General features: G+C 37.7%; 1 protein-coding gene, 1 long non-coding RNA gene and 1 pseudogene across 3 annotated transcripts; 1 reads left to right on the plus strand and 2 right to left on the minus strand.

Moving 5' to 3' along the window:
- Nucleotides 1–1,258: 1,258 nt before the first annotated feature.
- LOC104734091 (uncharacterized) lies at nucleotides 1,259–3,327 on the minus strand. Its single transcript, XM_087477232.1, has 4 exons — nucleotides 3,190–3,327; nucleotides 2,772–3,081; nucleotides 2,131–2,619; nucleotides 1,259–2,007 (listed from the first exon to the last, which is right to left on the minus strand). The coding sequence occupies exons 1-4, from the start codon at nucleotides 3,325–3,327 to the stop codon at nucleotides 1,259–1,261; spliced, it is 1,686 nt and encodes a 561-aa protein (XP_087333358.1).
- Nucleotides 3,328–5,576: 2,249 nt separating this feature from the next.
- On the plus strand, nucleotides 5,577–6,018 carry LOC109128164 (uncharacterized). Its single transcript, XR_015574142.1, has 2 exons — nucleotides 5,577–5,722; nucleotides 5,804–6,018. It is a non-coding gene; the product is annotated as an uncharacterized LOC109128164 (long non-coding RNA).
- A 4,606-nt stretch (nucleotides 6,019–10,624) lies between these two features.
- On the minus strand, nucleotides 10,625–12,133 carry LOC104733042 (putative acetyltransferase At3g50280 pseudogene; annotated as a pseudogene). Its single transcript, XR_015574239.1, has one exon. The product of XR_015574239.1 is annotated as a putative acetyltransferase At3g50280 pseudogene (transcript).
- Nucleotides 12,134–15,468: the final 3,335 nt, after the last annotated feature.

The following is a 15,468-nucleotide window of genomic DNA, read 5'->3' on the forward strand; positions in this document are numbered from 1 at the left end:
CGTTGAGGGCTTTGCTAGTATAAAAGATTGGTCGATGATCGCCGCGATCATCCCGGACTAGCATCCCGCTTACTGCCGAACTAGAAACGGAGACGTAGAGGTACAATGTCTCTCCCTCTTCGGGCTTGACAAGTACCAGCTGATTGGTCAGGTACTCCTTTAGTTGTCCGAAGGCAACTTCACAGGCGTCATCCCAATGAAAATCTTTGTTACCCCGGAGGAGCTGATAGAATGGGAGACATTTGTCTGTTGATTGGGCGATGAACCGGTTCAGTGCGGCTATTCGCTGCACCTCTCGTTTATTGGTTGGCGATGGGAGTCCCAACACTGCTTCGATCTGCTTTGGGTTGGCCTCGATTCCACGCTCGGTGACGATATATCCCAAGAATTCCCCCGAGGTCACCCCAAAGGTGCACTTGGTGGAATTTAACTTCATCTAGAACCGATCCAAGATATCGAAGCATTCGGCGAGATACTGAACATGCTGTTCTGCTATGAGAGATTTGACCAACATATCGTTGATGTAAACTTCCATCATTTTCCCTAAGAGGTCGGCGAATATCATGTTGACCAAGCGTTGGTAAGCCGCCCCTGCATTCTTCAGACCGAACGGCATTACCTTATAGCAGTAAGTTCCTCTGTTTGTGATGAATGCGGTTTTCTCGCGATCAGCCGGGCTCATCGCGATCTGGTTGTAGCCGGAGAACGCGTCCATGAACGAGAGCAACTGGTTACCTGCTGTGGCCTCTACGAGTTGGTCGATGTGAGGTGGCGGGAAACAGTCTTTAGGGCATGCCTTGTTGAGGTCGGTGAAATAGACACACACTCGCCATTTGCCGTTCTTTTTCTTGACCACCACCGGATTTGCCAGCCAGTCGGGGTATTGTACTTCCATTATCTGATAAGCTTACAGGAGTCGCTCGACTTCGTCTTGTACCGTCTTTGCTCGATCGACGCCAAGATGCTAACGTTTCTGCCGAACTGGTTTGAAAGTGGGGTCGACATTCAGCTTATGACAGGTGACTGATGGATCAATGCCTACCATGTTTTTAGTGGACCAGGTGAACATCGAAGATCGCGATTTCAGAAATGCTACCAGCTCGGTTTTGATTCTATCCTTTAGTTCGGCCCCAATTCCAACCGTTCGAGAGGGGTTTGCTCCGTCAAAGTTGACTTGTATAATTCGGCATCCTGTGGCTTTTAGCCGATCTCGCTCCGGCTTGTGAGGGTCACCGAAGTGGTCCTCGCCCTGTAATTGCTACGTGTCGTCCTTCCGCCTTTGCTTTTTCTCAAGAACGGAACAGGTCCTGGCCATCTTTTGATCGCCGTATAACGTATAAATTCCCGCAACCGTTGGGAACTTAACGCAGAGATGATAGGTGGAAAAGATTGCCTGCATCGAGTAGATCCAAGGTGAACCTAAGATGGCGTTGTAGATTGGTGGGGCGTCTATGACCACGAACTTGGTTTTACGTGTTACGCCACCAGTTTGGACTTGCAACTTCACGTCGCCCATCGATGTTTTGGCTACGCCATCATACCCAGTCAGCGTTCTGGCTCCTGGTTTGATTTGCTTCGGTATGACACCTATTTTTTCCAACGTCTGTACGAACAGAACGTTAACCGTGCTGCCAGTATCCACTAAGACTCGTTCTACATCGAACTCGCCCATCATGACTTCTACGACTAGGGGGTTGTTATGAGGGTGATGGATCCCCTTGGCGTCTTCTGTTGTGAATGTGATGGGATCACTGCTTAGCGCCTCCTCTTCGGAAATCACCTGAACGTTACAAATTTGGCGCGCTCGCTTTTTCAGAGCTCGGACAGAATCCGTGCATTCATCGGTCTGACCAATGATCATAGAGATATGACCCGGAGGTGCTGCTTGTTTGCTCTGCTTGGACGGTGTTGGAAGGACCTCCACTGGCGCCGGATTTTGCTGCTCGACGGGAGGTGGCTGATGCGGAGCACTTGGTGCGTTACTTGATTGGTTAACGCCCTTCTGACCTTGACCAGGATTTGATCGTCAGAATCTTCCTCCTCGACCTCTGCCTCCGCGACCGCTGCAGGAAGCTTTAGGTTGATAGACAGCTTTTTTTTCGCCGGATAGGTACTTCTCAAATAAGTAACTGGACAGGTGCTTGCATTCGGCCGTCGAATGGCCGCCAAACATATGGAAATTGCAGTAGAGTTCCTCCTGTGTGTCGGGGGAGACGGCACTCTGTCCTTCATCCTCGGATATTGCATTGACCACTCCGCGCTTGGGATCTCTTGGGTCGTGATGCTTCTGGGGCTCCTGATAGGTTTCTCGGCTTTTTTCTTTTGACGCAGCTGGGCGTGGAGGAGGGGGCTTGGTGGCCCGTTTCTCCTCGTCCTCTTCGACGTAAGCAACACGAGACCCCCGATGAAGGGCTTCATCCAGGTCCTTGGCTTCTCGGATATTGAGATCCACATGCAGTCTGGAGCCGGGAATGAGTCCTTTTTTTAAGGCGGCGATCGCGACGTCCTCAGCGACTGTTACGGTGGCGTACTTTTCCTTGAATTGGGTGAGGTATTGTCGCAGAGGTTCGCCGGGCTCTTGGACTATCTCCCACAGTTCGGCACTGGAGACGTTGCATTCTATAAAGACCCGATAATTTCGTAAGAAAGCTGTCGATAGCTGGGCGAAGCTGTCGATAGCTGGGCGAAGCTGTCGATTGTTTCCGCAGGGAGCCGGGAGAACCATGTTAGTGCATTTCCTATCAAACTGTCAACGAACAGTTGACACTGACCGGCGTCCTTCTGCTCCTTGGTGAATCTGGCCTTGGATACAGTAGCCATGAACGAGGTGAAGTGCTGCATCGGATCCTTCGTCCCATCGTAGGTTGGAAGTCTTATCTTCACATTTGGAACGTATGTTTCCAAGACGCGCTTGGTAAATAGATTCCGTTGTGTGGCCTCGAACATCCTATCAATCTCTGGCGCCGAGCTCACAGCTCGGTGGAGGAGGGACCCCATAGCCTTAATCTTGAGGTGGATTTCCTCCAGCTCGGGACAAGAAGGCGAGATCGGATCTCCGTGAGAGGGCTGCCCGGTGTGGGGCTGTACTCCCAAGGCGATTACCGATGGTACACGCTGGCTTGGAAATTGGAAAACCGAAGGTGGCGGATCGCTAAACAGGCGGCGGTTTAGGGGATCATTCCTTCAAACCTCCTGCGGTGGTACCTCGTTCTGCTGGAGTGGCGGGGGAGCGCTGCGCTCCATCGTGTCCAACCGTTGGTTTGTTGCGGAGATCGCCTGAAAGAGATCCTTGGAGATCATTCCGAACATGTGACGGAGGTCGTCCATGGATACGAGCTGGGGAGGTTAGGCGATTTGCGCGGACGAAGTTTGTCTATCGACTGATCTGTCAACTGTTGGAACTTTGTCAGGTTCCTGGGTCCCGTGGTGGGGTACCTCGGCGTCCTCTACTCTCTCGGAGGGTGCCGTTGAGTTGTCTGCTGGGTTCTCCGAGGTGCGGCGGATGCCCGTCCGGACATAGACACGTGCGGTGGGTGCGCTACCAGTTGGATTTGCAGCGACGTCTTGCAAGCCGGTGGCTCCGGTGACTGGGTGATCTTGTTGCAGAGCAACTGCGTTGGTTACACCATTTTTGGAGGCCGGAGACATGGTATTGATTCTTGCTTGTTTTTGAAGGAATCTAAAAAGAGAAGTGACTGTGAGAACTTAGCGTCCCCACAGACAGCGCCAATTGTAGAAACTGGGTTTCACACAATGAATTTGTTTTAAGGGGGAAACAAATTCAATAGCACTATCTCTCTAAGAAATCGGATCAAAGTAAACAAGCAAGGAGGACTTGAAATCTCTTGAAAAACAAGTTAGGGTTTTGCTCAAGAATAAAGAGGAATTAGGGTTTTTGTATTAATTGCTGGATGATCTTACAATAAGAGGATTGCCCTCTATTTATAGGTTTTCGAAGATCTACTGAATATATTCACTTTCCGAATTATGGCCGAGCTGATTAGGAAAGTCCTTCCTTTCTTGCTAGGTCAGCCGCAGGGCGAGTTGAGACGTCGGTTTGTCACCTCGGCATTGGGCTTCTCGGTACTTTTGGGCCTTCAGAGATGAAGTCCAAATTAAGGTTGAGCTCCCGGTTTAGATAACCGGTTCAATAAAGTTTAGATCGGTATGTTTGGGGTGCTAATTCCCGCACCAACAGAAACAAATCATATCATATCAAATAGACACAGATAGGAAACCTGCTAGAGCTAGCCATACCTTTAAAACTTGATGTTCTCTACCTCTATGATGTAATAATACAGTAGAACCTCTATAAATTAATACTCGGTAAATTAATAATCTCTATAAATTAATAAATTTCTTTGGTCCCAAATTGGGACTAGTGTAATTATGGACACTATTCGATAATATAATAAAATAATAATTTTTTTGAAACTTATTTGTAAATATATGATCCCATCAATAGTATAAATTAATAATTATATAAAATTATCTGAATATATATATATATTTCTACACATTAATTTTTGTTAGATTTTATTTTTAATATTTTACTATATAAAAATCTTTGAGTGCTATTTTCAAAACATGATAATTGTTATTTTTATTGTAATTGTTTTTATAAAAATAGTTTTTTACCAAATTAGAAAAGTTTCTCTATAAATTAATAATTATTAATTTATCAATAAATTAAAATTTCTATAAATTAATAAAATTTTATGGTCCTGACTTTATTAATTTATAGAGGTTTTACTGTATATAGAGTTTTTTTTTGTTAAAATGTTAGACACTAGACAATTTCCATATTAAAAGTTTTTTAAAGGTTTCACAATCACCTCAAATTTTAAAAGAGAGACATCCATTAATATTTAATGATCCAAGTATAGAACCGTGAAACCATTTTCCAATTACAGAACCGCAAAACAAAGAATCAAAATCAGAATGTCTTTCAAGAACTCAAACTAAGCGGAAGAAGGAAAATTTGCACTCAATTTGTACTCCTTACTCTAGCTATTCCGGTCAGATTATTGTTTAGTTTCCTATTCTTAATTATTAATGACATCAGTTGTAAATAAAAAATACTTACTCTGTTTCACAAAGAGTGTCATTTTGAGAGTTTTTATTTGTTTCACAAAGACTGTCATTTTGTATTTCCAATGTGATTTTTAACATCAAATTTTCTAATTTACCCTTTACCCAAAGCTTTTCTTATTGAATTTCAATTATAAATTACTCATTAAATAGGGGCATATATGTATAATTCAATTTTTTCTTAATTTGTGTGTAGTTGGTCAAAATGACACTCTTTGTGAAACAGAGGAAGTATATATTTAGGGTTTAAAGTCATTTTTCAGATTTATGTTTTGGTTTAGTAAACAAGATATATTAGAGTAATTTAGGACCTTTTATGTGCTATTCAATATAATTTTACATTTATTTATTTCTATATTTTAATTTTGACTAAGCTATTAGAACTGGCCTAATTTGTGCAAGACTTTTGTAAGATATATAATATGTTGACTTCTTGCAATCTCAAATGGTATATATAAAGGGAGATTACCATTTGCTCTAAAACCAGAAAAACAAAACAAAACAAAAAACAAAACAAAACTTAGATTAATTTAGAGAAAAACAGCTACAAATACAATAATAATGTGCGAACAAAAAATTCAACTTGCTTCTCTTCTATTACTTATTTGTCTCATTTTTCCTCAATCAAATGGTTATATTTTCGACCTCTATTTCTTCATATCAAAAAATTTATATTTAGAAAAATGAGTTAATTCATATATTTCTTTTCCAGCAAAACATCTTCGAAGGTCAATGTGTAACTGTTGAAGACTGCAACAACATATGCAAAAGCGGGGAAGATCCATTCTGGTGCATTCTTTCAGGCCCAAATAAAGGCAAATGTTGTTGTTTGAAGAAAGATGGTTTTGTAATAGAATGATATATTCATATATTTTGTATATCAACACCTATCATAATATTTAAAACTAATAAGATAATAGTTATCAATTGCAATTTTTTCACAGAATTATGATAATCACTTACCATCATATACAAAAAGTTGAAAATAAAAAAAAACTATCATTGATGCTTTGTTTCTCCCATCTAAATTCAACCCCACACATTTCTCACAAAGTTTCCTCTTCAAACAAGTGAATCAATAGACTTCCAAAAATATGTGTTGTGTATTTCTATGACTACGAAATTGGAAATGTTATACTATGACTTTCAGGACCGGTATTTATATTCTATAAATACTATAATATATAATATAACATGTGGCATAAAACACATGCTTTAACTTCTTAATGGATGGGAGCGGGGTCTGATGACCTTCGAACTATATCATGCTATTGCTAATTGCAGACATTAACACGGATGTATACATGATTTCAGTTCGGAAAAAAAAGAGAGCTAGAGTAGGATTACATTTCGAGTACTATATAGTATGGACACTTTCCTCGTAACTGAACAAATACTCTGAATGGCAAGTGCTTACATGAGAATATATGTTTTTTACACTGAAAATGAAATCTTGGGAATTAAATATTGACATCTATATAGTGGAGCTTCTTTAGAACATAAATTAAGCGAGATTCAATAAAAAAATATCGGTAATTTTCGTCAGAGACGAACACAACCAAAAAATAGATATCAGTTTGACAAGAACCTACTAGAGAATGAATCTATAGATGACCTTAGATTTATTTTAAGGCTATAAAAAGTACTCAAAAACCTAAATTATATTCCATAATTAATCCTATTTAGAACAGAAAAAAATGAATTCCAATATAATAATGTCTATTTGTATTTACTTGCTGTATACAATCATCACCTGTTTTAGTTGAAACAAAGCATAATTGCTATGTTCTTTCGATTTTCTACACAATATTTAAATAAGCTAGGTGAGTAAACTGAGAACAACAATCATCTTATCGCTTATCAACAAAACAATTAGTAGAACTGGAAATTGTACTAAGCCCTTGATGCATGGGTAATGTTGTGTATTCTTTTGTCTTTTGTAATATCCGCAAACCAATTTTATGGTTTTGGGTATAGGTGTTGATCGACACCAAAGAGGGTGTCGGTCGACACCAAAACAACAATATTTGGTTAGCTCAGGTTTATTTTAAATCATCGAATTGGAGTGGTTTGATTTAGGAGAAATCCTAAACCGAGGTATTAAAGGCTGGAATTCGACTAGGGCTTTGGGATCATCATGTTTTGTCGTTTCCAGAGAGAAAGAAAGAAGGAGAAGTTCCAGTGAGTATTTGAGAGTTTTCAGAGAGTTCTTGGCCATTGTTTGAGAGATCTGTTCTTGTGGAGTGATGATCTAGCTCTAGGAATGTGTTGGAAGCTTATTGTGGTGTTGGTTCGTCGATTATTGGTCAGAAACTTCCTGTTTAAGAGGTGAGTGCATGACCATGGCTGATCTAAGCTTGAAAATTATTTGTTTTCTGTATTATAGTTGATTGATTTTCCTTGGTTGCTTCTGGTTGTTTGTGTTTCCAATGGCTTATTGTGGTCTCTGGGTGAGCCTTGGCCGCATTAGAGGCGATTGGAGACAGAGATCTATGCTGGAGATCACATGAAAACGATGCTCAACATTAGTGTCGGTTGACACTAGGAGGGTGTTAACTGACACCAATGCGAGGGCTCTAACGAGTGTCGGTGGACACCATGTGGAGGTGTCGGTTGACACAACTAAGGTTTTCGAGGAATATCGAGCAGGTGTCGGTCGACACCAGGTTGCTAGTGTCAATCGACACCATGCGGGTTTTGGTCGACACCAACCTTCAGCAACGGCTGATACTTGCTTTTCCTGGTTTGATTGTGTTGTTTGTTGTTTGTTGTACATTGAATTCTCAATTGCTTGTGTTTATAGCCCAGTAGATGGGAGGATTGCCTCACTGAGTATTTGTGATAATACTCATGCATCTCAATTGTTGTTTGTGGTGGAGGTAAATTAAAGTGTGATTGTGGAATTAAGGCAATTAAGAGGATGATGTTCTAGTGGCTCGATTGGTTGATGTTTGGTTTCTGCTAGGTTGCTAAATTTGGATGTTGCTAGGTTTCTGGTTCAATGCTTAATGACTTTGTTGGAGGATTTATTACTATTTTATGTTGGATGGATTATTGGTTTATTAGTTATTGAATTAATTGGAATATTTCTGGTTAATGTTTTTATATATTTTCGTTGTTGTGTTGATTGGGGTTACGATGTTAGTGAGTATGAGATTACTAGTTAGTTATGGTATTAAACATATATATATATATATATAGGTCGGATCGTTTCAGTTTGATATTAGAGCCCTTACGGTTTTAGGTACTAGTTTGATGTGTACTTTGTGTGTTGATGTTGTGGGTTGCATGCTTTGATTGATTATGTGATTTAGTCAATTGTGTATGGCATGGGTCCTAGAACATTCTCTTCCAGCCTTCATTGAGAGTCCATATTATGTTGTGTTCTTTGTCTACGGTTTAGTTTGTTTTGTTAACCTTTGTTCTTGGAAGTGCAGAGGTTAGAGGTGGTTGGGTTGTTAGTCATGGGCATGGTCGCGGTCAGGTTCAGGCAGGTACTCGAGGCCAACGAGTGTGTGGTGCAGACGTCTACGAGGTGGCACGTCAGAGGGTCGCAAGCGTATCAGGAAGGCTTAGAAGGGTTAGCCGGTGAGAGTGTCGGGAGTGTTGGGAACAAGGTGTGGGGTTGCAGCAGGTGGAGCCCAGGGTCGCGATGATCGTTTGGTGTTGCTATTGGAGCTGGTTACTAAGAGTGGTACCAGTGCGGGCTCCATTTGTGCTGCTGGTGGCAGGGGTTCAGCCGAGGGCTGCAAATGTTGAGAAGCTTCCATCATATCTTAGGAGGATGGAGCAGTTATAGATGATCGGTACAAGATTCTTCTCGGAAGGTATCGAGCCTAGAGAAGTGGATGGTTGGATGGATGTAGTTGGAGTGGATTTCTCCGTTCAGTTGAGTGTTCCTGTCGGATGCTAGAAACGTTTTGTAATCCACTTTGTAATGGTTGTGGGCCTTGGTGGCGCTAGTGTGGCCTTCGTGATGGACTTTTGATTCATTGTGTAGTCTTGTGGCGAGCTCTTTAGACAATTGTGTGGCATTTGTGGCGGGCTGTTTAGCCAATTTTTCCTATTTAGGTGGTCCTTCGGGATGTATGGCCTGTTTACTCGGTCCTTCGGGATGTATGGTCTTTGTGATGGTCCTTTGGGACGTGTGGTCTGTTTAGGCGGTCCTTCGAGATGTGTGGTCTTGGTGACGGTCCTCCAGGATATGTGGTCTTGGTGACGGTCTTCCGGAATGTGTGGTCGTCGTGACGGTTCTTCGGGATGTGTGGCCTTGGTGGCAGTCCATATTAGGACAATTTTTTGGCTTAGGTGGTGGTCCTGTTTAGGACATTTGTTTGGCCTTGGTGGCGGTTTGTTTAGTCATTTGTTTAGTCTTTGTGACGGTCATGTTTAGGACATTTGTTGGCCTTAGTGGCAGCCCTTGTGGCTTTGATGATTCTTGTGTGGTCATGAGGTATTCTAGTGAGGGAACATGTGGTTGGTAGGACATTATGATGTTTTACGCGAGCCACGGAAAGGAGACCTTGTTAAGAGATAGGACTCAGACGTGTTCAGAATTGTTTGCTCTAAGGAAAGTTGGTCTTGAACGATTCTTTTGGGCTTGAGAGTATGATGGTATATCGACTTTGGATGACTTATTCTATAAAAAATTAAAAAAAATGCTTATTTCTGTAATTGTTCCATAATTATATATCTAGCCTAATCAATGTCCTATTTCACTTAATTTTTAATATTATATATCATAACATAAATCTTGGTTGGAGTCAGGACCTCCAAAACCTTCTTTTCGATGGACGGAGATTCAATCAGTAGATTTACCAACACCGGGAATATTTTCTCTCCTTACTAGAAGAGTTTAGTGTAACTCCGAAATCCTATGGTGTTTTAATGAGTATACGGTATACCCAATGTTCAACCTTACTTGATACCATAGATTGCGATTTTTAGTACACGCAAGCATTATTCTGAAGTGGGTAGCCATGCAAAATTGAGGATATTAAAAGTTGTGGTGTTGAATATAGAGTTCTGCCCATTGAGATTAAAAATAGAGAAACCAAGTAGTAAGAGAATAACATATTAAGGATATCTACCAACGATATATACTACATAATAAACTTGACAATGAATATTTTTATCCGTACACTTTTGCTTTTGGCGTCACTAAAGAAATGATGTGGGAATATACATTTTTCATTGTGAAGTACTTGTAAATATGTTTTAATATAATAATAATGGCTCAATATGTGGCCCTATGCGCAATAGTATATAATGTATGTCTTTAGTCTGATTCCTCTTTAGTCTTTACGTTTGACTATTATAATGTTACACGTTAAATCGTGTATAATTAATCCGGCCGCCGTATTTTTAAACAGTATATAGTTACAACATGTGTCGAACTCAATAACGTAATCAACGACATTGGTTTAATACAGTAAAAAGTCGATTCTAAACCAATGATGTCTAACAAAAGTAATTAAACTTAAGTACCATCCCCCAATTGATGCAACTCTAAACCAGCTTAACCAACTCTCACTTAAGCTCAAAATAATTTGTTCTTTAATTTGTCAAATTAACAAGATTTATCTTATTCACCAATCATATCATTTGGTCAATAGGTTCAAAAGTACATCAGACCATAAAGAAGAACTTAAGGTCGCATGAACATCAATACTCCCCTCTTCTACTCCCGGAAACACTACGAGCAAGCCACCAATATCATTACCCGGTCCAGCTCGAGCCGCGATTGGTTTTCCCCAGCCGAAATCATGATCATACACGTCAAACCGTGGAGAGCTTGCGACGACCAAAGAATGATCAGCCAATCTAGTTGTAACCCCTATTTTTGGTATTTTAACATTTCTAGTCCAATTCTTTGCAGAAGTTTTATAACTCTCATTCGTTACTGACCTCACCTTTTGACATATTTGCAAAGCAGTCCAGCCTAGCCCATGATCCAGCATCTCTCCCACAGTTGTTGTAGCTGTCGCGAGATCGATTACATTCCCAAAGCACTCTTTCTTGAGAGGAGGGTTTAGCCTTTGTCTCATATCCGCCGCTACTTTGCATTGTGTTTCTTCTTCTCGGTTGAGACCACTGTGGCTGATGATTGATAGCCATAGATATGCCACAACCGCTTGAAGAGATGAGATTTTCGGAAAAATGGTGCCAATTTCGTTGTTGGCTTTCTCTTTGAGATCTTGAATTTTATTTTTAGAGAAGTGAAAAATTCTCTCTTTGGTTGTAGTTTTACAACGTGGTGGCGTCTTCATCTCCGAAACCGGAATATGTACCGGGTAATCGATCGTGTCAAGGAACCAATTTTTTAGAACAAGAGGCTTAATATTAGAAACCGAACCGTTAAGACAAATCTTGGACCAAGTGTGGAAGAAACTCCAGAAGGAAGAACCATCGGCCACCAAGTGATTGTAACCAAAACTGATGAAGACTCCATTTTTCATCTCGGTGACTTGCAATGCAAGCAAGGGCTCCGAGACAAGGGCGTCATGGCTTTCGACGTTGTTTGCAGGGAAAAAATGCGATATGAAATCAGGAACAGAGCCACACGACTGAAGGACATCATTCACGGAGACAGATTCGGCTTTTGCATGGACAAATTTGGCACCTGAACCGTCACAGTCGATGTACACCGACAGCGTGTTGTCTTCGTGATTGTTTACTTTGACGAGACGACCAGCCAACGGGAAATATATCTCTAATGCGGTCGAAAGAGATGCCTTTAATCGAGGGATGATTTGGTTATCTTTGTTGTGTTTGGGGAAGAGGAGACCTCTTTGAGGATAGAAAACATAGAGAAGGTCGAGATCATGAGGAGTTAGATGGATCTTTTCACGACCCGAGTGGTGTACGTTTTCGGGTCGTACAATGCTTGATGAAATAACGTATATAGGAAAACTTGAAGCCATGTCTTCAAAACTTAATGCTCCACATCAACGATGAACAAAATTTATATAGACAATATATAACTATGTAAAAGTTTATCGAGCAGATCTAAATCTACAGAACTTGAACATGTGAAAATGTGAACTCTTGAGATTTTACGGCATAGTGTCCTTAACTATATTGATTTAGTACTTCATATTCATTGGTTGTTACGCATCCACTACAAAGGTTACGTTTGCGGGAAAAGGTTTTGAGCTCAATGACATGGACACATTATCGTTTACGTGTCAAATTGATCAAAACATTTAACGGTTGACTAAAACTGTTTGAGTCAATGTAGGAATACATGTAACGATTCAAAAGTCTAGGTAATAAATTTGAATTATGTAAGGGTTTAGGTTGAAAAACACACGGATCTGTTGTCTAGATAGAAATTTACACTTTCGAAATAGTAGGGATTGTAATTTACCCTTTTCCCTTTCGTTTGCGGCCGGTTGTTAACTTTTGACAACAATCACAGTATATGCTTTATATTGTTTTATGCCGTTTGTAATGGTTAGATTTCGAAAAATAATATTGTTGTTGGTGTTTGAAGCGCCAACAGTCGTGTTGGTCACAAACACGAAAATTATTTTAAATAGTAGTAAAAAATAACAAAAAAATAAAATACAAATATTAAAACAAAGCATGTATTGTATATTATCGAATATTAATATATTAAATTTGATATATATATATATATATATACTTTATTGTATTACTGAATATTTGTGGTGTATAAACCTGTTAAAATAATTTTTTTTCATTAGTTAACATGTTTTAGTTTAAAGTTAAATTTAAAACTTTAATAATAAAGTTTTTAGTTCTCTTATACAATTATATATCAAATACATTTTTGATAGGCTCTATATTCAACCGTTGTCAGCCAAGAAATCTTTTCCACATACGTATCTGTTTCCAACAGTTATATCAGCCGTATATGTTACTCGTTATTTGTTTAATAACACCATAACGTTTGAAAGAAAAGACTCTCATGTTTATAATTAATTACATGTCATGCTATTTTTAATATCTAAAAAGATATCTGGTATGTTTTACTTCACTTTTGTTTATTAAGAATGTTCTCGACTTACAAATATAATTTCCCTGGACCGAAAGTTAGTGCTGGTCAATTAGTTCTTTTCCCAGGCTGAAACATGGAGTTAGGTCTTAAAATAGACCCACATCGGAAAAAAATGAAATTTCTTGGACAATGTATATTGTATGTAGCAATCTTCTTCTCTTGAACTAATTTTTTGTGTAAGTTAGGTCCACACTGATATAATATCATAGCCAATACTTAATCTTCTCGATTATGGCCTAGCCACCATCCTTAGATATCCAATCCCATAAAATTCATGTTTTAGATGTCCAATCATAAGTGTGAGGATGCAAAAATATGTCAGAACTAGGTTTGAACCCGTGGTACATCGCAATATATTTTCTTTTTCTAATTTATAAATACTTTAAGTGTTGATTGGATAGTTAGAATATTATCTTTTATTTGACGTTACTGGTTTGGTCTTGTTTTGGTATCATATTCGGTTTTTACATACAAAATTTTACACTCTCAATTTTGATTAATCCACATTAGTATAATATATAGTAAAATAAGCAATGGTTCTTAATTTATTAAATTATTTTTACTTATGGGAAATTTGTTTATTATACTTAAGAAATATAAAAAATTGTATAGTTTGTTTTTTTGTTGTTTTATTTCTAAAGTATTTTTTTTCTTTTTATATATAATAATGTTAGTTTGGTGCAGTTTTAATGATATTTTAAATTCACATTAATGTCGAGCATAGCCCGTCATGCTATATAAACCGTTACTAAATTTTTACCCGCGGTACACCGCGGACTAAATTATAAATTAATATATTTTAAATAATAATTTTTAATTTATTTAGTTTTCAAATTACCAATTAATTAAATTTTATCTAATTAATTTATAATTTTGTTTAGAATGTTTTTTTCTTACGTTTTATACACTTTATAACCTAATTACAATAAATTTGCTATTACATAAAATATAAAATTTTAAAACACTGAGTTTTGTTTTCTATAATTAAATAGAGGTATATGCCTATATGGTATGTTATTTTTATGTGTATACAATTTTTTTTTTTTTTGAATATTAAGAATGTGTTGTAGTATGTGTAATATTTTGTAGTTCATATACTAAATCATTTATAAGTTAAATTTCCAAACTATGACTACAAATCTATAGTATATGAAATAACCTAATAGTTTTACTGTTGGTTCTATAGTCCAAACCGCCATGCTAGGCGGATCACGCAATATGTTCAAAGATTTTTAATCCGCAAAAACTCATCATACAAAATCCGTGAAAGTAAAATATAGTATGTGAGGCTAAAAGTCACTTTTTCTCAAATCAGTTTTTCAAATTTTTAAAGAACAATACTTCTTGTCTCACCTCCTTATAAAATAAGGAAATAAAATTTGTATACATTTATAATTATGTTTGTTACCTTTTAAAACACTTAGTTTCTATAAAGAAATCAAATATAAGTAGAGTTAATTTGTTTATTAAATTAAGTATTTAATATCAATGGCATACCTGCAAATAAGTGTCAACTTCAGGATTTAATTTATAAATGTCTCTAAAAATGTATATAGATAGTATAATCAACAATATATATAATTTTGAAAATACATATGTGAGTTAATGCCAATGAAATTTTACATATGTCTTTTTAAATAATATATCGATCATAACCCGTTCTGCTATATACACTACATGATAATATTTTTTTATATTTTTGTCTAATATTATACTTTTTATATTTTAAATTTATTATTAAATTATTATGATTTTTTCTCGTATTTTATATATAAAGTATCTGGGTAAATGACTAAATTTATGGTTGTTATTCGTTGTATGTGTAAACAAATTTTGAATGTGTGGGTTAGGGTTAGGGTTGGAATCCACATCTTATTTAAATCAACATGTAAACCAATCCCCAAAAATTATACAACTTTACTAATGTTAACTCTAATTTCTATTACATGATATCTGTCTCTGAGTTAAAAAATATTTAGATTATTTTCAATTTTTTAGTCAAAAATATTGAAAATTTTGGCTACTAAATAGTCAACTAGATATGTTACGTAAAGAAATGACATTAGGCATAGCTCACAATATAATATTTTTCCTTTTGCTAAGTGGAAAGAGCAATCGAAAGGGAAATTTAACAATGAAGCATTAACGTAAATAATATTTGACAATGTTTCATTATTAAAAAAATTTAAAATAATGGAATATAAGGAATGATGCGTTTTGACAAAAAAAAAAAAAAAAAAAGGGAATGATGCGCGATTCACACTAATATTGGAAACTCCAAAATCTATGGTTCAAAAGTAAAATATTTTGATTCTGTAATGAATATCCAAAGTTACTCTTACTTGACCATACGT

This window comes from Camelina sativa, chromosome 12 (assembly GCF_030686135.1).
Source record: "Camelina sativa cultivar CO46 ecotype springtype chromosome 12, ASM3068613v1".
NCBI lineage: Eukaryota > Viridiplantae > Streptophyta > Magnoliopsida > Brassicales > Brassicaceae > Camelina > Camelina sativa.

Bases quoted from the DNA above. Each gene is read 5' to 3' on its own strand.
- LOC104734091 (XM_087477232.1), bottom strand. From the start codon at position 3,327: ATGGACGACCTCCGTCACATGTTCGGAATGATCTCCAAGGATCTCTTT. The intron at 3,082-3,189 runs GTTTGAAGGAAT...TTGGGAGTACAG, and splicing joins ACGAGGTACCACCGCAGGAG to CCCCACACCGGGCAGCCCTC. The intron at 2,620-2,771 runs GTCAGTGTCAAC...GGGTCTTTATAG, and splicing joins CAAGGAGCAGAAGGACGCCG to AATGCAACGTCTCCAGTGCC.